Below are 22619 nucleotides of genomic sequence, written 5' to 3'. Positions count from 1 at the left end.
CAGATCTTAACTTTTTTGTTTACCTTAGTATTTTAAATTAATTTAAAATCTTATTTTACTTTGCATGTGGTTTATTGTGGCAGACACTGGCCTAATAAAGATGACTATTTCTTATTCTGTGGAAAAAAACATCATGTGGCACTAATCCTCTTCTGTAACCACCCCCTCTAAAAGAGTGCATGTAACTCCTTTAGAGGGTTACAAGCACCCTTTTTTTTGTTTCTAATTTTTGAATTTTTCCACCATTTGGATTCATTATTCGGGAAGTTGGAAAAAGTGGTTGATTTGGTATGGAATGTGTTTAAATGATTTTGGAGTTTTAATGTTTTGTTTTGTTTTGTTTTTGCAGTAGTAAAGATGATCCTTGCTGTGCCGGTTTCAAATTGTGTACCCAAACACAATGTAATCATGGGTTAACAAATCATCCACATAGTAAGGTTAAAAAAAAAAGTGCAATGTTCTCCTGAGAATTACAGAGAAATGGAGTATAAAGTAGCTCAAGTACTTTAGTAACTGTGCTTAGTTTGTGTTTTTGTAGAAGTGTGTTAGGCAGTGTTGATGTGATGTTTACTGTGACCGTAACTTCACCATGGCGATGTTATAAGTGACGAGTGAGACGATCGCGTTTCTGTCTGTGAATATGTGTACACTCTGTGTGTGTGTGTGTGTGTGTGTGTCTGTCAGGATAATAATAACAATGTAACCTGGTTTGTAATGTACCATCACTGACCAGGAATTTGCTTTTGGAGACGCTGTTGCAGACATATTGATTACCTCCATGGCAACACAAATACATACAACACACAACAGGCCCTCACAGTCACCGCAGAGGGATGTGAAAGAGAGAGTTAGAGAGAGAAAGACAAAGAAAGCGCTGGCTCCTCACTTTTCAAAGGGAAGGGTGGGAGAGTGAGAAGGATCATGGGTGGGCCCCAAAGAGACTCTTTAGAGATGGAGACGCCACTTTAGAAAACACTCAGCCTTCACAAATTGGAGGGAGGAGGGAAGAGAAGTGAGGAGAGTCAACAGAGGGTGAAGGGAAAGACTGGATATCAGATTTTCCACAGAGTTGGATGATCGTCAGTATTTGGGTGCGCGTGTGTGTGTGTAGCAGTGATAGTAATGTTTGATTTGAATGTTTTCCAGCTTGAGTCTGGGTGTTATTCCCTCAGCTTCAACAGGTACATGCTAAAGTACTTCCTGGTTTTAGATCAGGTATTTCCCAGCAGCACTAAGGAGGTTGTTTACCATAAATAGCTTTCAGCAGATTGCACAAATGTAGCTATTCATCATACATTTGCTGGCTGCGTTAGCCTCAATAGAAGGAGGTAATCTCATCCAGAAAGAGCAGAATGTGGCTTTCTCCTCTGTGTCACTTTCTCCTCGCTTCCACGCTCTCTTCTTCTCTCAGTTGCACACACACTTCATACTTATTTTCACATTAGTCTCTACGGGGCCTTCAGCCATTAATTGTGTCCCAGACTGGGACCAAAGAAAAAGTGTGGTCGGTAGTGCTGGGTGTATCCAAGAGAGAGGCAGGCAAGGCTGGGCACAGCTGTCTCCGGAGGAGGAAGCCACTCTCTCATATCGCTGCCCACATCCATCCTCAGAATACTCATCTAAACTCACTGTCCCTGAAGATGGCAATCATCAGAAGAAAATAGATTGTTTCCTTCAGGTCTACCTCAGGATAACACAAGCAGTATGTGTACGATTAGGAAGCAGCAGTCAGGCATTTAGTTTTTCCTGAAAACCTTTTAGTCTCTGACATTGATACAATGGGGGATTTCACTGCAGTCGTATAACCTACAAAAAGAAATGTTGTAAAAGATGTCTTTTTTTTCCCAAAGTGTGTCCCTGAACAGTGCTCCTCTGAGTTTATCTACAATAGGACAAAATCAAAAAAGACAACTTCATTTCTTTGTCCTAATATTTTCCCTTCATATGTCTTTTTCCTACTCTGTAATATTTCCCAGCTGTACAAGATTCGCTTGATTTAGCATATTTATTTAATCACCACTTCAGCTGTTTTATTATTCTACCATTTCCTCCATTTGAAAGGCGGCATTAATTGCCTGACTTTTATTGATGTGTTTTTTCATCAAAGCTTTCATTGCACGAAGAAGAAAATTTAACTTGCGGAAAATAATGCAAATGTGCTTGTGTGTGGGTGCACAGTATCCAACATGTAAATGATGCTGCCAGTCTTCATAATTTTCCAAGTTTGGTAATTTGAAGCTGCTGGTGTAAGGAAAATGTGACTTTTTTTTTTTTTTTTTTTTTTTGCTTGGGTTATTTAATAATGCCTCAATATGTTTTATGAGGATGGCTAGATTAGTCAGGACTATTAATATCATAAACCGTTGTCTCCTCAGTTGACGTCGGAGCAGCTAGTGATGCTTCTGGAACTTCTGTTGGAGGAATCGGAGATAAGTATGGCATTACTGCGCGCTCTGCAGAGAACCTACAGTCTGCCGAATCAAGACGCTGAGGTAAGACCACACACTCACATATTCACTCATACAAACGCACACATGCTCAGACAAGTAAGCATATTCTCCCAAGCTTTACAGTCTCGTCTGGTAATAAAAGGTAGAAGCCTTCCTCTCCGTGTACATCTTAAAGCACAGCACTTAGTAATGTGTAGTAAATTCTGTTGTAAGAGAAGCTCTCTTTTTTACAGCAGCCATTACTGACTAAATCCCACAAGTATTTGCTTCATTTTTTAGTAGTGAACAAATTTCCTTAATGGTACTATTAACGGTGTTTGTCTGTGTGCGTACATGTGCGTGCTTATGTCTGTTTTCTGTGTGTGGGTGAACAGCTCAAGAGTTCTTTACGTTCCAGTGCTGCCTCTTGGTACAGAAGGATGAGTGTGAAAACACAGCTGCGCCCGAGCTTATAAACTGTCCATGCTAACTTTCATCGTTAACACATGGCTTCTCTTGAAAAGAAAAATTTGATACATATTTTATTTTTTTTTACAAGTTCTTATTAGTTATATGAGCTGGTTTGTTGGGGCGCTAATGTATATAATGGGGCTCAGATGTTCTGTTGTACAGAGGCAGCTGAACTGTATTTAGTGGGGTGTTTTTGTGTGCGCTTTATTTGCTGGAATCTGAAATCATGAAAGCATTATTTACCCTAGCTGGCCACTTTATTAAGTACACATTGCTGGTACTGTTGGACTCTCTTTATGTCTTCTGAACTGCTTTAATTCTTTGCTGCATTGATTGACCAAAGTGCTGGAAACATTGCTCAGAGATTCTGGTCCTTTTTGACATGACAGTGTCACACAGTTGCTGCACAATTGTGTCGCTGCACATCAATGATATGAATCTCTCAGTCCACCAATTCATTTCAATTCAGTTCAATTTATGTAGCACCAAATCACAACAACAGTCACCTCAAGGCGCTTTAATCCCAGTTAAATCACCAGTCTCACCCAAAGGTGCTGTATGGGATTGAGATGTGGAGACTCAGTGAGTACAGTGAATTTACTTTCATGTTTCATGAATCCAGTCTGGGATGATTTGAGCTTTGTGAGACGGCAGTCATAAAGGGATGGACACGGTTGGCAACCATACCCAAGTAGGCTGTGGCATTTAAACCAGGGCTGCAGCTATCGATTATTTTAGTAATAGAGTATTTAATTAATTATTCCATCAATGAATTGACTAATGGGATAAGAAATACTTTTGTGTTATTAATGAGCAATAGTAAATCTTCAAAAGAGAAAAACACAGATTTTTTTAAAATAAACTGTTCATTGCAATTTCTAAAATGGAAACCAATGTTTTTTCTTTTTTTTCTTTTTTTTTTGAAGAAAACATCTTCTTAAATTTCTTTAAAAAAAAGAGTTCTGACAGTGTTGCATCTCCTGGGTGAGGTAGATATGGTGTGTGTTCATGTGTATGTGTTTTTGTTCATGTCTGCTGGTTAAAGTGTGCTAGTGAATCAGTGAATATGTGTGGTTTTAAGCCTTTAAAGGAGCGTGTGGTGGCTGCAATGAAGAAGGAGCACAACACTATTCTCATGACTGACATTTGTCCTGTGCTTTGATGCAACATTTCCTGCTGCAGAAAACAGACATTATTATCGTGTAGATGTTAATAATTAATGTTTAATAATTTAGTGTCCAGTCTAATAGCAAGTCTAATAGAATTTAATTGATAAAATGTATTTATATTTTTATTAATCTAAATCAGTTAAATAATGTTGGTAAAACCTTGAAATAAGTATGGTCTAGTACACTCCATGACCGCTTTAGATTTACCCATGCTTGTTGCAGGTATCACTGCCATATAAAGCAGGATGGCTGCCGTCAGCCTTCAGCAAGCTGCCTAATTTAAATATTGTGTCAGACTAAGTTAACAGTTCATTTGTATATTTTATTTTAACTTCTGTAGCTTTACTGTAGATTTTTTTGCTGTGTAAAACAAACGGCTACAAAGTTTGATTTTCTTAACTATGGAGCTTGTTGATCAGGTGGTTTGATGAAGGACTACCTCCAGCTTTTTCCCAGTAAAGGTTGGTTACAGGAACAAGTGTTGCTGTCTTGGACACTACAAAAAAAAAAAATGTTTCCTTTCACTCTGCCTGAACTCACTGTTTGTGTAACAGCTCAGCCTCTTTGCTCCTCACCGTGTATGTGTAGACAGACCCCACTTAATAAAAGCATTGTCTCTACTGGTACTGTTGTGTTATTAGTCTTTTTGTTAAGAAAACTGGCGGCTGCATGGGTTTAATGTGATATTTTTTAATCACATGCATACTCCTAAATACATTTATACTGCAGGTCTATTTTTTAGTCGCTAATATGGGTGAAATCCTCACGTTTACAGGGTGAGCTCTACAGAGTCATACATTAAATGAAGCATTGAAGCGCTGTGCTGTGCGTTCAGAGATGCTCTTCTGCATACCTTGGTTGCACCAAGTGGTTATTTGAATTACTGCTGCTTTCCTGTCAGCTCGAAGCAGTCCGGCCATTCTTCTCTGACCGGCATCAGCAAGACATTTTCAGCCGGAGAACTGCTGCTCACTGGACATTTTCTCTTTTTCAGACCATCTTCTGCATACCCAAGAAATGGTTGTTTGGGGAAATTCCAGTAGATCAGTAGTTTACTCAGACCAGCCCATATGGTGCCAAACACCATGCCATGTTCAAAATCACTTAAATCACCTTTCTTTCCCATTCTGATGCTCGGTTTAAACTTCAGCAGGTCATCTTGAACGTGTCTTCTCGGTCAGGACGACCACCCCAATATTTCCAGAATGAAGCTGGAAATAAATGGAAAAGGATTTTTAAAAACTGGATGAAAGAGCGACTTGAAAGCCCATGTGAGACCCATTAAACTCATCTTTATTTAGAACTTTGCAGAGGTGATGTGAGAATTTGAATGTGGTTGTAAATGGAGCATTACTCAGTCTCAATTTTTAAGCTGAACAAGTAGTTGGAGGGCAGGGCAACATTTGCAGCACAAATAAACAGGAAAAACTCCTATTAAGATGGTAGTTGCTTAAAAAAAAAATTCCCCATTCATTCAATTTTAACTTCAGCAGGTGGTCTTGATAATGTCTACATGCTTTAATACATTGAGTTGCAAAATGTGATTGGCTGATTAGATATTTGCATTAATGAGCATTTGAACGGGTGTGTCTAATACATGTGCATTCCATTTGAAATTGCCAGTCAGAATCCTCAACAGGAAAACTCCCTCAAGTCAGACATCGAACTCAGAAAGTTGGAGCAGCCCCACCAACCCCGACTTATTCATCCAAGATGGCAGGAGTGTACATAAGCATTAGTAAAACTATAAAACTTACAATCTGTAGTACTACTGTTGTGTATTTATAACTGGCTAAATAAGCCATACACAGAGCAAACAAGCAAAAAAAAAAAAATCCCTAAAAATTGTTGTTTTTTGGAATTTTCTTCAGGAACACGCTCAACTTGAGTGTGACGTCACTCCCAGATCCGACATCCGACTGCCGAGGCAAATGGAACGCAGGAAAAGTGGCCTGTGATTGTATTTCAGTAATTCTCGCCTGTAGTTTATTGTCTTTTTACTTCTTGTAATCAACCTTGTGGTCACAGTCTGAGGTCACTCTGTGTTTGGCCTCGGGTCCAGCTTTTACACGTAGGCCTCTTTAGTCAGACTTCCTGGCAGATGAAAGCAGATTCCCATCTGCAATTTCCAGGAAAAAAAAAAAAAAAAAACTTTAAGTGTTTGCTAAAAATACGCAGGGCCATTACGCACATAGTCACGCATGGAAAACTACACAACTACACACACTCACTCACACAAGTATACCTGCACACACCTGTCTGAAGGCAATGGCCCAGTCCTAATGTCAGTAATCTCATTCAGAAGAGGTTAATCACCTACGTCTCTCCTTATAAACGTGGCCATTCATTCTCCTCTCTGTCCATAGCCCTTTTTTCTTCACTTTTTCTGTGTCCTCTTCTCACTCAGCTTTGCTTTGTCTGGTGCCACTTTCATTCCTGATGATTGATCTGTTTAAAATAAATACAGGACTGAGTGCATGCGAGCCTCTGCAGCTCTTCAGTATTTACCTGATGGAGAATGAGCTTTTCAGAGTGAATGAATATTGGGTGATATGAATAGCTGTTATGACTTCTGAGAGGCTGTAAGTAATACTGTGACACTGAATGCATTGTGAAACGACTGATTGATCACTTGAAAATAGAAGTGTATTATTAGCCTATAGTAAACCTCCGGCTGTTCCTCTCATATAGCAGCGTGGCACTACATGTTATATATCTTTAAAAAAAGAAGGTGGTCAAACAAAGTCTCACTGCAGTCAAAGCAGAGTGAAGTTTAGGTGAGATGCTACACAAAGAAAGCGATAAAGTACTAAAAGTCTGGACTAAAGGTGTTGTCAAGACTGGCGTGCAAACTTGAGTTTCTGTGTGTGTGATTTGCGTAAGCATGTACACAATAGTGAAAGGAAATACGTGGCTGACCACCGGTGTGCGTGCTGTTGGAATGCTTTGTGTACGGCGTCAGTGACCATGAATATGTGTGCGAGCGTGCCTGTGAGCTGGGGCATGTGTTTGCATGTATGAGTGAGTGCGTGACTTTGGCCCTCTTCCATTCATATGAGCCTCATGTGATGTGAGATGGGAACTGAGAACCAGTCCCAGATTGTTCAAACCATTAGACAATTGCCTCCAAGCTTAGAAATTTCCTTTTTATCAAGTTGTGCATTGTGAAGCATTGAAGTTAGACTCATGGCAGTGGAGTGTTTACACACCTGAGACACATGCAAACCTTTTTCTATTTTCTTTTTTTTGTAACTCCGTGCCTACACTGTGTACAAACTCGGAGATAATAAACAGTGGTGTTGAGGCTGAAACCCAGCACATGTACTCAATAAAACACACAACCTTCTTAATGGCAGGTATCAGTCTATGATATTCATCCTTACCTGTGTGATGCTACATGAGTACATGAACATGCATTTCTGATTATGCAACAGCGTACATGCCTCTATGGGTCATATCTAAGACTATAACTGGCCATATTGTGCAACCGTGGTGCTCAGATTAGGTTTACTGCAGTCACCGGAGACTTCACCAAACCACATCAAGAGCTGTGAACATGTAGAGCAGAGGAGAAAAGACAACAGAACAAGGCAAAAGAGTTATTACCAAGAGTCATCTAAAAGAAATAAATCTCAAGTTTATTTGTGTACTTTAATCCAAATGACTTCAAAGGACTTCACTGGCTCATGTTAGACTGGAAACAAACACAGTTCCTCAAATGAGCAAAAAAAAACAAACAAAATCCCTCCAGTTTCAAAAATTCCTTCCAGACTTAATAGATGCCATTGGGCAAACAACATAAGTAAAGCATAATGGTAAGCATAAAGTAGCAGAGCAGCAGTGTAAAAGAATGATTATAAGACAAATACTGAAAAGGAAACAAATTGATCATCGTTGTTGTTTTTGGTTTTTTGATAAATAAGAGGAGAAGATCCTGCTCTTATTCACAGTTAAACTAGCTTTACCAAAAGCTCTCCTAATAGCACCTCTAAAGCTCACTATTCTCACTTGTATACATTTGGAAAGAGCCTGACCAGCTAACCATCTCATCTCCATATGTTGGAACTGGAATAAAATTCGGGACAGTTTTCAGGAAGAAATAGAATATTTCCCAAAATGCTGGTATGCAATATGTGGATCTTGCATCTTTGCTCCATGCGTGCCGTCGCGTGAGATTTTTCCCTGTATGAGATGTGAAAGTTTGTGCAGCATGATAAGAGCGCACACACAAACGCTACAACTGTTCCTCGGTTGGAGTAATAAATGAAGGAATGTCACTGTGTAATTGCATGTGCTGTCAGAGAGAGGGGCCCAGCAAGAGGAAACAGAGGAAAAAAAAAAAAAAAGAGGGTAAGGAGAGATGCACTAGGCAGCTGCTCTGCCCCCGGGCTCTCCCCAGGAATGTAACCCAGCACAGGGAACAGCTGCCGGGGCTACGCAGGCCAGAAGGGCAAGGCTGGCACCAGAGGCTATGCATACTGTACACGCTCATGTGCGCACTCCCACGAATACAGACGCACAGAGACATTCCCGTTTGGGCACGAGGTAGAAGAGCATTACTCTTAATTTGCTTTCTGCTTTTTTCCCTGCCTTCCAGAATAAAGCTGGATATAAATGGGAAAGGATTTTTTAAAATTTGGATGAAAGAGCGACTTGAAAGCCCATCTGAGACCTGTTTAACTCATCTTTATTTACTAGGTTGCAGAGGTAATGTGAGGATTTGAATGTGGTTGTAAATGGAGCTTCATTCTGCACAAGTAGGTAGAGGGCAGGGCAACATCTGCAGCACAAATTAACAAAGCAAAAACTCCTATTAAGAGTGTGATTGCTTTAAAAAAGGTAGTCTGTTGGTTCTTTTCTAGTATACACTATCTCAAACTGAATATCTGTATAGCTGCTTAAGAATTGCCCAAAGCCTGAGCTGCTGAAATAGAATCAATCTCCAAAAATCCCACACTTGGTCACTGTACTGCCCAAAGGGCTAGTTTATCATCCTGACTGTGTTGAGATAGTTATGGAGAAGACTGAAACACCCACAAAAAAGCAGCCAGGGGAAACTGTCAGGCTTTAAAGTAGTGACAGTTCTTTAAAACATTTTTCAACACTTTTTTTTTATGGCTCTGTCTCTTTTATTATCATGTGTCTGTCTGTATATCCGTGCGCACACTCTCTGCACATACACGCACGGTCACGCATGCTCACGTGCACGCTCGGAGCAGATGATGAAGGATGATGGTCGAGGCAGGGACAGAGCCAGTCTCTGATCTCTCCTGTAACCGCGGCAACAGAGCTCCTATTGATCCTCTGGGAGAAAGGCCAAGCATTAGCTTTCACACACACACACACACACACACACACACATGCACACGTACAGTAAAGATACAGCTCTACACACATGCACACAGGGCATTCAATCAAACTTTTTAACGCAAACTTTAGACTGGGACGATTTTCTTTGTAAAACAATGTTCTTATCTATTAAAGCTCCGATTGTGGATGACTCAGCCCACAGTCTCCCAGCTTGTCAGATGAGCTGTTTTGGTTAATGTCATGTTTGAGTGCACTGGCTACAAGCAGGAAAAATATGTCTTTCAAAATGGCAAATACACAAAAACTACAATCAATACCCTTCCATCTCTTAATATTTTTATTGGTGGTACAAGCTGTATTCAAGGGTAATTCATTTCTTCCTTGATAACTTAATATTGTGTGTATTCACCCAGTCAGCTGCATCAGCTTTGAATGAACAGCGCTGATCCACAAAACTTTAAAAAACGACCGTGCTGTTAAGCTTAAAGGGTAAACCACCCTTTCCTGAGCGTGGCTCTGCTGGAGCTTTATTCCTGTTAAAAGGGAGTTTTTCCTTCCCACTGTCACTAAATGCTTGCTCATAAAGGACTGTCTGATTGTTGGGGTTTTCTCTCTAATATTGCACCTCTCTAATAATACCCTACAATTTTTTGTGAATTGGTGCTATATAAATAAAACTGAATTGAATCAAAATAATATATCCTATAATTTATCCTCTTTTAACACCTAATTCTGTAATTTTCTCTTTGATTTCTTGGTTTTGTATGGCTCTGAATTCTTAATTAAACTTTGATGCTGTATCAGTGCTGTATTTTTTTTTCTCTCCCTCTGTCTTGGTTTGCAGGTCCGACATCGCTGGTGCGAGCTTGTGGTCAAACACGCGTACACTCAGGCTTACGGAGATGTGGAAAACTTTCTGATTCACGACCAAGTAAATACACACAGCTGTTAAGAGTGTCTGATTCAACCTGAGAGGAAATAAACTAAATAAATGTAGTTTTTGTGTGTGTGTGTGCACTCCAGGCCATGGGCGTGTATCTGTACGGGGAGCTGATGGTTCACGAGGACCCTGAGCAACAGGCTCTGGCGCGTCGCTGCCTCTCACTAGTCCGGGAAGAAATGGACCAATCAGCACGCAGAGTGGTGGAGGAGATGGTCCTCTAACAGTAGAGGTGAAATTTTATATTCAGTTCTTAATTTCAGATGTTGTCAAACATGTTGGCCTTTATCTATTTATTTTTTTATGAATACTGTTGTTTTGATAGAGTATATAATGCATAATTAGATTCTCACCTCCCTCTTTTGGGTCTACTTTTTCTCCCTATTGTTGTTACATAATCATTTTCTTTTAAGAAGAATTTTAGTTTCATCATAATTTTAGTGGCTTTCACTGGCACAGAATGGCACGGAGTCTCCAAACAAGCCAAATAAAAAACAGAAAAACATATTTGCTTGGGTTTATAAAATAAGATTACAAGTTAGCCGCTCAGGGCTTTATATTTGGAGCTCAGGTTGCAACAAGATGCTTTAAATAGCTTGGCGAGTTACTTGAACAATACATGGGAATAAGACCCAGTAATCAATACTTTATCTCTTTAAGTTTTTAAATATTTCTCAGTTAGAAAGCCACTATCTTTATTTCATAGTTGACCTTCTAGCCTGAAATGGAGTCTGTAAAAGAAAGCTTTGTGTTGAATTGATCCTGATTCCATCTGCACCAGCGGACAGTCTACACTTGAGTCACTTGGCTACCTTTACTGCACATTCCTTCCTGAGCTTATTGAGTGTGTATGCACGTGTGTGTTTGTACATTCGGAGTGGGGGCTTTTCTGTGGTTTCACAGCAGCGCCGTCAGGATGTGTTTGTCAGAGAAGGAATTTGGGAATGTGTTCCTCAAACAAATGAGAGGGAAGACAGAAAAAAGAGAGGGAATGGGTCAGTGAGCATTTTCTGACGGATTCAGGATGCTCTCTACTTGATGTGGAGGGATTTTCATACCGTTGACCCTGAAATTCCTCGTGTGTGTGTGTGTGTGTGTGTGTGTATGTATGTATAACCACAATTGTCAACCACTGGTTTTTTGGATGACTCCATACCGTGAGGGGTGTATTTGTCTGACATTAAATGAAGAAGAGAAGAAGAAATTATGGTTTAGAGAGAGAAAGAAGAGAGAGAGCAGAAGGGAGCACAGCTCTCTTCATAGCTGCTGATCTTTCCATAACAGTCCTCTTATTACTGACATTAATAATGAATAATGAAAGGAGGCAATTAAATGGATCTAGGCTTGTCAATTGAAGTAAAGCAACCCAACTATGCTTCAAAATGTTATTTGAGTACAGTAGTATGTTGTGAATAGGATGTTATAAAATCTTATTTGCTTTGAACTGAAATACCCTGAGGTTATAGCATTACTTTTTATCAGTGCTTTTTTAAAATAACTGAATTGAATTAAAGTTGTCAGTTGGCATGCATCACTAGGCCACAAGGACACCGGTTATTATTTTGCTGCTGTTTTTTTTTTTTTTTTTAAACACATGAAAAGCTGGATCATAAAAGAAGCTGTCAGAGGTGAAGAAAAAAAATCATCCTTAGTGAAAATGTGTTCAGCTTTTACTCAAAAACGCAGCTTATCTGCTTTATCGGACTTGTCCGTGTGGCTACAGCTAATACTAGATGTTTTCTTAAAAGCTGGATGATCTGTGGTGGCTCCCATAGCTCGGTTGGCAAATCGTGAGATCGTGGATACAAGCGACGGAAATGAGCTTTCCTCGAATGGTGGCTGGCCTCTCCCTTAGAGATAGGATGAGGAATTCAGTCATTCAGGGGGAACTTAGAGCCGCTACTCTCCCACATCGAGAACAGCCATCTGTGGTGGTTCAGGCATCTGACTAGGATGAGTCCTGGGCGGGCATGTCCTACCAGGAGAAGGCTGGGGTACACCCAGGATGCTGGAGAGATTACATCTCTCAGCTGGCCTGGGAACGCCTCAGCGTTCCCCCTGGATGAGCTGGAGGTGGTGGCTGGGGAAATCTGGGTTTTTCTGATTAGGCTGCTGCCCCATCGCGACAAAGACCTTAATAAGCAGCACAAAAATGGATGGAAAAAATAATACATGTAAATTAAATGGTTTGCTAAATGCTTAAAAATCTGGATCAATTTCTTGTTTATGTTTGACAAACAGAAAATATGTGAAATTGTTTATAAAAATGTAAAACATAAAAAATGCAGGCTATTCCAACATTTAAGAAGCTAAAATTGGTGAATGGTAAGCAAAGTAAAATTATTGTTTATATTCAGTTTATAGTTCATTTCCTGTCAATCCTCTGATTAATGGGATTGGTGCAAAACAAACAATCTTAAAAACACTGTTCAAACACAAAGATGGGCCACTTGTTTCCATGATGTGTTACTGATTCTAAAATATGTAGTGGCAAAAGAAAAAAAAATTTCAATAGGCAGACTGTTTGACTGGACTAATTAATTACACAATGAAACACGATGTTTGTCTTTGACAACTCTTTTTTTTAATTGTAAAACAATAGAAAATGTCCATTATTCCTGCCAAACTTTGCTTTTGTTGATTTTAGAATGATTTTGAATTTGTCACTTAAATTTCTTCTTTTTCCTTCCAAATAATATTTTGCTCAAAGACAACAGACTTGTGCATTTTTAATACTAGGAACAGTAAAAAAAAAAAATCTGTAGAGCAACTTTTTGGGCCACTCAGTTTTTACCCCATGTTGATATGAGCTGCAATTCTGACTTCATAAGCTGTTTTTCTGGAGGTGTGCAGAAAGACATTTTACACAGACTTCACTGTCAGCCACAGAGAAGCAAATCATCATAACAACTTTAACTGCTGCTTAACTGACACAGGTGTCAACGGGTGTTGACAGTTGATGAGCTATGATTTACTTGGATTTCATCATCTGATTGGCAGATTTGAATCTCTTCCCTCAGATTTGCTCTCTTTCTGACTGGTGGACAGTTTTGATGTTTTCATAGCAAAAACTTGACTGTGTCTCAGCCAAATGGTTGAATGTGATTGTAGAGCCCTGTTTGAAATGGGCTTGCACACATTTTCAGCATATTTGTGCCCGTCAGTGTTCCTGACTGTGTTTTTGAGTCTTCACATGGAGCACTGGAAACACAAACAGTATTTTCGAGTCAGTTAACTACTTCCAGCTCAGATCATCCTGCACATGCAAGGTGCCATTCACAGTTCAGAGCTGTCTGCCTCTTTCTCACCCACACATACTGATGGACAGCAGACATCAGTGTAAAGGCCGCGACAGTGACTGACAGGAGGTATTAGGAAGACTGGTATGCTTTAAAATGTGTGGAATTTTCAAAATAAAAGCCTTCAGCTAGAGATAGGAAGTCCGTCCATCCCTCCATCTTTCCTTCCTTCTTTCCACTTATCCAGTTCAAGGTTAAAATAAAAGCTTCCAGTTATTTTGGGGATATTATCAAGATTCTTAATGTGTATGTGTTTCAAAATAAAACCCCTAGTTCATTTTAGAAAATTAACAGGATGTTCAGCAATGTGATTTTTTTTAAGATAAACGCCCTGATTTTTCATTTAGCAGCTGATCAGCATGCTTTCATTTTTCAACTTGTTACTATGTATCATCTGCTACCTCCCTCCAACTTTTTAGCAGGAAGTAACAGGACAAAGAAGCAACAATCCAGAAATTGCATAGTGCAGTTGATTCATGGACTAAGGCAAACAACCTCACAGTCAGCATTAAAAAAATGGCATTCATTAGCTCTAATCTTTTCTAACTGGACAAAATGGAAAATGTTAGAAATTTCTAATATTAGATGAAATAAGTAATACAATATACAAGTATGAAGCTGCTGAATTTTGGGACAAAATACACACACTGCTAAACCCAGTCACATTGCTTTATGTCGCACCTTTTCATTCACACCTAAAAATCAGGTAGCTTTGTTGCTACAGTATATTGTACAGTGAGTGTAAGGTCACCAACCCCGGTCAACACCGGATGCATCATAAGATGCTGTTAAATAGTTGTTCACATCATCCTGAGTGAGTTACAGGACTAAATCCTATTTTAGGCCATGACCAAGATGGGCTTTTATCTTCAGACACACAGACACACACTCAAAAAGCTTAATGCATTTGTACCGGATGTGAAAGGCTTTCTCGACAAGTGCCTGGCATCTGGCTCAGTCCTGATAAATCTGACACACACACACACAAACGTATGTACAATACACGCGTGTCCAGCACCTATCTGTCTGCGCCCACAGATCTGTTGTCGTCATCCTTCAATCCCTCACAGCACCTCTCTATGGGGTCTCAGCACAAGTACAGGAGGGGAGAAAAAAAAAACAATAGAAGATAACAAGCAGTTCGAGACAAATTTCCTAACTTTTACTGTTGCTTCCCATTGGACTGACCTAAACAAGCCTCCATAAACATCAGTGGATCACACCGGTCAACTGAACTAAGGTCCAGATCTCTAACCAATTAAAATGATGGATGAACAGACCTCGTCACTGCTTTTTCATATCGCACTGTGGGGAGATGGATTTATGTTTTACTGCTCAGTTTGTGTTCCAGCTTCTTCCTTTCTTAAGTAGACCAGTCCTCCCTGTACCCTTTTACACTCTCACGCAGACCACAGTACAGTGGGATTAGGCTGAGGCGGGCTGAGAGGGTTTTAACTGAAAACAACATGTCTGTCAAGGCTCACTCCCTGCTCTGTGTTCCTAAACCCAAAAAGCACAACCCTTTAAAAGAGAAGGGTGGTCTCTCCCTGTCTTTTTTTTAATTCTTTTTCCCCTCCCTGCTCACTCCCTCATTCTTTTCTTCCCCCTCCGGTACATGCCTCTGGAATCCCTCTTGATCCGCTTAATGAGGGGCATATCGTCGGGTTAGCCGAGCGTGGCGAATGGGAGACGAGGAGAGGGGTGACCAAGGAAATAGTGTGAGAGAGAGGGAGCGAGGTTCTACAGGTCTGAAAGAGAAAAACAAGCTGAAAGGACATAGGAAGTTATTTTTACATTTTATATGTGTGTGTGTGTGTGTGTGTGTGTGTTTATTTATATATATTTATATATATATATATATATATATATACACACACAATATAATATAGTTTGAGGGCAGTTGTAGATTAGCATGGCAGTGGAGCTGGACTTGAGGATGTAACTAGAGAGAAAAAAAAAAGACAGTGAGTGAAGATCTTGTTCTTTCATGTCTGGGCTGTGAGGGTTCCTGGCGTGCTGATTTGTGACTTATGATAAAATCACATTGCCAGGGATTACCACACAACCTTGACCCAGTCAGCTGCTATGGCAACCACAGCCCCTCCTATACACATACATAAACACGCTTGTCCCCCCAGAAACTTGGAAAAAAACGAAAGAAGACATGATTATGTGAGGGTGTGTGTGTGTGTTTGTGTTTGAGGAGCTGATGATTTGGAGAAGGAAAAAAAAAACAAGAGTGATGAAGCTCATCACTGTGGGTGTTTTGTAAGTGCGCGTACACGTCGGACAGGTTTTTGTATCCTCTCTCCAGCCAGACACAGAGCTTAGCTGATTGGTGAACAGTGATTGATTCCCTCTTTGTTCACAGTGGCTAAGTTCTGCACCTGAGGAGAGCATGACCCAGACAGGGAGACAAAGAGGAGACGACAAACGGGTGTGGAAGAAAGAGAGAAAAGAAATGTGCCACAAAGTTTTTACAGTGGTAGCTATGTGTGTGTGTGTGTGTGTGTGTGTGCGGATAGTTGAGCCAGTTGATATTTTCCTACTTCAGTTATCCAAAAAGTGTGTTTATACATTTCGCTCACAGCACTCCCTTCCTCTCTGTCTTCTCTCTGCTGTTTTCTCACTCATTACTTGATTGTCCTGCATTTTCTTTCACTTTTCCCTCCTTCACCTTTTTGTTTTTTAAATCTCATTTCAGTTTTTTTTCCTCCTTCTCCGTATCTCACTGCTTTTGCTCTCAATAGCTCTCCTCTCTTCCAGCCCCACTTGCATGTCTGGAAAAACTTTCCACTGAGACCTTCTCACTCAGAAGAATTAAACACGCAAGGCCCCCTTGCAAATTCAAAACACTGTGCGAGATTACTAATGAGCGCCACGCTTCGTTCTCCCGCTTTGCCTGTTGTTCTTTCTCCTTCTTTCATCTTCCCTCTTTGCTCTGTACCTCCACCCCTCTGCTTGTCTTCTTTTAGTTGCGTAGTATAAGAGAGAATCCTGCAGATGATGCCAGTTGCACGATTTATAGTTCCAGAGAAGGTGAGAGCTAAGTATCTCAGGAGAGAGACTGTACTTGAGGTACTAATGAGGTCTGGGGAGACCAAAACTCTGCTTAATGGTGCTGACAGATATTTCATAAGTCCTTGAGCACTGGCTACCATCAGCCTCATCATCATCATCATCATCACTGGTGCAGTGTTAACCACACTCTCAGCATTTTCAAGTAATATACAACAATACATGGTAATGATATGAGTGAAATCAAGGCAAACTGGGCTCAAAAAAGTGGCACAAAATTGATGGATAAATGAAAAGATGTAAAATAAACTTATTTGTCTACTGTAAGACACTTGCTGTGCCTATAGGCAAATTCAATTTAAACCTTTTTAATAACCCTCAAAGCCTTTTACATCAGAAGATACCCTGAAGATCAAATGACCTTAAAACTCTTATTTAGAAACATACGGGGAAAGTGGGTGTGTGTGTGGGGGGGTGCTCACTGCCAAAGGGCTAGAGGGAGGATAAACCCTGGACATTTGATCCTACCATACTTGCTTTCACCTGCAGGATTGTTTCATGTGTACGCTGTGTAGACTGAAGTTTTCCGTGTGAGCACACTGCAGAGAAACCTGCTTGGAATTAGAGTGTATCATGGATTTTAGATTTGGCATCTTGCTTTGTAAACATTTTGACATTGTGTGAATTGCATTACATTGCCCAAAGATTAATACCGCTCTCATAACTGCCTGCTTGATAGGAAGTCAGCAGCCAAAGCTGAACTCAGCACAGAGCCTGGAAAGGGAGAGTAAGGATAGGCTGCAAAGCTGAGTCATTCACATTGTTTATTTACTCTGCTATAAACCGACTTTTTGGTTTTACAGGGGATTATATGAGAGACTGTTTCTTGGCTGGGTGCAGCGGCTTCCTGGAGTCCCTGTCGGCCGCTTGACACCCAGAGTGACACCTTTTTTGATACGTAGTCGTCGTTTTCAGTCTTGTTAGACTAAGTTAACTGTGATGCAGGCTGTGGCTTCATATAGAGGGGTATCAGCATTAAATCAAATAACTGTTCATTTAACTTATCAGACATGTTGAGATAAAGCTGGGTAAGTTGTTTTAAAACGGTTGACAGGGCCATCATAAAATCCCTTCTCAAAAATCAGCCTTTAAGTACTTGAAGTGCCTCAGGTTTTAAAACTAAAATCACATTGGCAGCGAAAAGTCTGTCTGGGCATCCCTGACTGATATGTATTGATTTTTGATCTAATCTCAGCCCGAGGAAGCAGAGATACAGAGACCCATAAAGTAGACTGATTCTCACACATTTCCACACTGTGAAGGAAAACAAGACTGAGGCCCCAAAGATGGAACTCTTGATAGTGATTTCAAGGTCCTTCCATTATTTTAGGTCTCTCCAGTAGATTTAATGTGGGGATATACACTTCTATTGTTTTGTCTGAGATGGGAGAAAGAAAAACAAAACAAAACAAAAAAAAAACTGTAATCCTGTGAAACACCCACTGATAACATGAAAAACCGGAATTCTCAGCTGGGTTACTCATGTTTTGTTTCAAGCATCACGGAGAGTGCTGAGAGCAGGTTCCCGAATTAGTCAAGATAAGCTTTAATACAAAAACAATGCAGGCAGAGTGCGAGGTTTATCGTGCACGATTGGATTTTCCTTTGCAACGTCTTCCAACACAATGATCAATAAATCTCAGTTTACTTCACATGACACAAAACTAGTTAAAAATAGTTACTTTGGGACTCTTACACAACGATATCCATTTGCATCTCCCTACCAAAAAAAAAAAAGTAGCTCAGAAAAATGAGTTCCCCCAAAGTGCACTAATCAGCTCTGCAGCTGGACTACGTGCAAAGAATTAATCTGACTTTAAAGTTTAAAATTCTGGCCTGCAGTAACTTACAGTATAACCTCTGATCATATGTGGGTGTAGTGTGTGCCAGAGTTCACATTTTAACCAGCTAATTGTAATTCAAATCTATACTGTTCTGGACCAATGGCTCCCCAATCAAAACAGTGACAGATGGCTGAAAATGAATTTTAAAACTGGTCAGTCGTCTTCTTTTTTTTTTTTTTAGGATAGAAGCCATGAGGATGCATTACAGCACTCTATATTCACAACGACAAAATGGCGGCTAGCAGGATAGATGTGTGAATTAGAAATGAGGGCCATGTGGAGCCTGCCATTTTTAGACCTATATTTAGGGCCTGTTAAAAGAGTAATGACCATCAAAGGCCTGTAAAAGAGAGGAATTGCCATCAGAGCCCGTATCCAAAAGGTGATTTATTACACTCTAATGGGAAGGAAATGGTGCTCTGCACATCAAAGGACAAAGCAACATTGTATAAAGAGACCGAAAATAAACTTATTCGGCCCACAACGCTCACATTTTCTTCTCCTCATGCATGTGAAACGCAACTGATCATCTCTTCAGAATAACTATATTTCAGGGAGATGAGGCATTGCCTTCCATTTCAAAGTATAAGCACTTTGAATGCTCATCACAGAAGGTAGTGGAATGTGGATTTGATGGATTTAGAATTTCAATTTTCATGATCAGACTCTTGAAGAGCTCTTGTAGCTTTTTTTTTTTTTTTTTTTAAATGCCAACAATGTACAATTAATTTGGGCCAGCTCCCTCCATCTAGCAGTGGCCTTGCTGACACTTGTGAAGTTTCAACCATGTGAATTGCGCCATTCACCAGCTGGGAAAATCCAACAGTGTCAGCTGTTGAAATGTACTCTTTTCTCGTGGGTTTAGCAAAGTGGTTGGAACGGTGCTCGACACGCTACCTGAGTTGGAATTGCTTTTTGCCTCATTACAAAAGGAAGAAAATAATGTTGATAGCCAGCACTTGATGAGACAGAGAGAGAGAGAGATTTGGGCTTGGATTTCTGTGCCTACTGAGCTGATAATCAGTCCTACAGAATCACTGGCTCAGTTCAGCAGGAACAGGAATCCAGTCCACTCACCACCAAACCAGAGACAAATGCCGCTGCCAGCAGACTTATTCCACTGCTTAAACATGTCATATGAAAGAAATGAGTTATGGAATTGACTTTTCTTTTTTGGGGTTTAAAAATATGATCAGATCCATGGCAGTCCCACAGCTTTCACACAGCAGGTGCATTGGATTCTGATGAAAGGCACTATATTTTTAAGAGAATGCTTTGCATAATTTTATTAAAAGGAGAATTCTTTGGGTACAGAACTGTAGGCCTGGCGTGTGTTAGTAAACCTGGCTGAATCAGTTGAGCTGCTGCAGAAACAGAAAACGTACTGCCAACAGCTGTTAATAACCCATACTCTTGTCATTTATTTAGGTTTTGAGCTTTATGCCATTATCTACTTTCAATTCTTTGTCTGGACTAAAACACACATTTAGTGTTTTGTCTTCACAGCACAAAGATAACCCGTTAGAGGATTATAAGCATCTACCAAATTTTCTGTAATGTTCCAGTGTGAACATATTCTTCATTTTCTTCCAGGTTGCTGACTACAGACAGGAGGGACAGGAGTTTGGCACAGAGGCCGGACGAGGGTCCAGCACTCACCTGCTCTTTTTGTGGGATGCTGCAGAATAGCTCAGCAGTGTGAAAACCAGAGGGCTGCATTCATCCTCTGCAACTAAGGCCAACTGGCAAGATTTAGAGCACAGCAGCTCTGTTCATTCAAGTCTAAGAAATAGCTGGTGTGTGCTAGATATGTGCACCATTAGTCAGCTGGGTGATTTAATGTTGGTGTCCCCATCAGCTGAACTAATTATCCATATTTTATTAACCCTTTGAGGTGTGAGTTATCAAAGGTGTTAAACCTAAACCAGATTTTTGTGTAAATGGGGAATAGCGTGTGATGTGTCAGTTTATTTTCTTTGTTCCCTGATTGCCAAAATGGGGAATGGCAATTAATAAAAACTACATGCATTCACTGGACACTTTGTTCAACTGCTCATTAATGCAAATATCTAATCAGCCAATCATATGGCGGCAAGTCAGTGCCTTTAGGCGTGCAGACATGTTCAAGACAACCTGCTGAAGTTCAAACCGAGCATCAGAATGGGGAAGAAAGGTAATTTAAGTGACTTTGACTGTGGCATGTTTTTTTCTTGGTACCAGATGGGCTAGACTTGAGTATTTCAGAAACTGCTGATCTACTGGGAGTTTGCCGCACAGCCATCTCTAGGGTTTACAGAGAATGGTCTGAAAAAGAGAAAATATCCAGTGAGCAGCAGCAGCTCTCTGGCTGAAAATGCCTTGTTGATGCCAGAGGTCAGAGGAGAATAGCCAGACTGCTTTAGGCTGATAAGAAGGAAACAGTAACTCAAATAACCACTTGTTACAACCAAGGTATGCAGAAGAGCATCTGTGAACACATGTCAACCCTTGAAGCAGATGTGCTACAGCAGGAGAAGACCGTACTGGGTGCCACTTCTGTCAGCTGAGAACTGGAAACTGAGGTTACAATTCTGACGGGCTCACCATAAATTGGACAATAACATAACATTTTATAAAGAAATAAAATACAAGTTAACACACAGCTTTTTATTTTCACAGGCTTATTAAGTGTAGATCTGTGAGCATAAAAAAGTTTGTTTTTGAATGTGGACGCAGTTCTGAATGACCTCAGCTCAGCAGGCAGTTTGTCCCAAAGAAAGGGACCACAGTACCTGAAACTGTTGTTGACTGTACTGCCGCCGTGGTAAGAGAGAAAAGAAATAATCAGTTTTTCACCTGTTTCAAAATGATGTCAGTGGGACATGGCAAAAAAACCAAAAACAATGGGGTATTACATGGAAACAGTCGGCGCCGCACCTCCATCCGTGTTTTAGAGCCTGAGCTGCTGTGTTTAAGTAAGCGCCAGTTTGCGTAGGTGTGTGTGTAAATGTGAATTCATGTCTGTTTAGTCTAAAGTCATGATCTGGTTCTTTGGAGTTTAGACTGGAAATTCTTTGAGGTGAATATTTTATTTTATTTTTTTTAACAACTTCACTCCTGGCTGTAATGAAACAGACGACTCTCAGGGTATTTCTATATGTGTAAGTGACGAGATTAGAACTGCTGTGCAAATACGAATGGCAAAGCTGTTTATGTATAATCGATTCTTTTATTTGTCATTTATGTTAAAATAAAAAAAAATGTTTTAAATCAATGTATGCCTTTTCTTTAAGAGACAAAAGAGAGACATGCTACACATGCCTGTTAGCCTGATTTTATATGTAAAATACAAATATGACAACTCAATTTGGCGTATCAGAGACACTTATTATAACCAGGCTGACCCGTACCACCTGGAGGAGACCTGCTGTGGCAGAGCTACACCTGGAGGCAAGCTCAGCGTGGCGGGAACTTCTTGTGGCCTTCTGTCCCACTGTGAGATGAAGAGGATAAGAAGAAGATGACACTTAGAATAATGTGTTTCATAACAAGTTCCTTCAAATCATTAATATAAGAGTGTATATGCTTTGGTTCACAAACCCAGAGCATAAAATATAGCTCTATAAAAATACATATAGAAATACATGTAAATGTATATTTATTTGTTTACATTAAACTCCAGCAGCAGTCAGCTTGTAGTAATAATTAGTGTCATGTAAAGGCTTAAGCAGCGCACGCTTCCAGTTCTGAATCAAATGTGACCTCTAGTCCGTGAGCTTTACAAACAGTAAAGCTATTTAAAATGTACAGAGAAATATCTGTGAGTGACATTAATCATTTACATTTATCATATACTCGGCACTGTTAAAACGTGTTTTTCAAGCCAGAAACAGTAATTACACGAAGACAACCGGCACTTGGCTTTGCTCCCCTCAAACCTACATCTTACAGTCAGCTTGTGTAGCATGAAGGATTTATATTGTGAGGCAATTATATGAGTGGGAGGACTGACACGTACGCGCTGCTGCTGCTTTGCAGCGTAATCTGTCACACCAAGTGTCCTTGTGGGGCTTGCACTTGTGTTTTGTGTGCGTACGTCT

The 22619-nt window shown here is 40.2% G+C and overlaps 2 protein-coding genes across 3 annotated transcripts in view; one reads left to right on the top strand and one right to left on the bottom strand.

Moving 5' to 3' along the window:
• aopep (aminopeptidase O (putative)) overlaps positions 1 to 20577 on the top strand; it is a 99742-nt gene extending 79165 nt beyond the window's left edge. Inside the window, exons 15-18 of one of the 2 annotated variants that reach the window (XR_004020382.1) lie at positions 2376 to 2492; positions 10224 to 10310; positions 10377 to 10551; positions 20134 to 20577. Coding sequence is in view for 1 of the 2 variants with exons in the window: in XM_030737591.1 (XP_030593451.1) it covers positions 2376 to 2492; positions 10224 to 10310; positions 10403 to 10543 (345 nt within the window). In the remaining variant the exon portion in view is untranslated. The remainder of the gene's footprint in view (positions 1 to 2375; positions 2493 to 10223; positions 10311 to 10376; positions 10552 to 20133) is intronic. The other variant, XM_030737591.1, reaches the window with a different exon arrangement.
• A 1059-nt stretch (positions 20578 to 21636) lies between these two features.
• Positions 21637 to 22619, bottom strand: part of fancc (FA complementation group C) — a 37895-nt gene continuing 36912 nt past the window's right edge. Inside the window, exon 16 of the mRNA XM_030737817.1 lies at positions 21637 to 22012. The gene's annotated coding sequence lies outside the window, so the exon portion shown is untranslated. The remainder of the gene's footprint in view (positions 22013 to 22619) is intronic.

This window comes from Archocentrus centrarchus, chromosome 9 (genome assembly GCF_007364275.1).
Source record: "Archocentrus centrarchus isolate MPI-CPG fArcCen1 chromosome 9, fArcCen1, whole genome shotgun sequence".
Lineage (NCBI taxonomy): Eukaryota > Metazoa > Chordata > Actinopteri > Cichliformes > Cichlidae > Archocentrus > Archocentrus centrarchus.
This window is presented reverse-complemented; position numbering and strand designations above follow the sequence as displayed.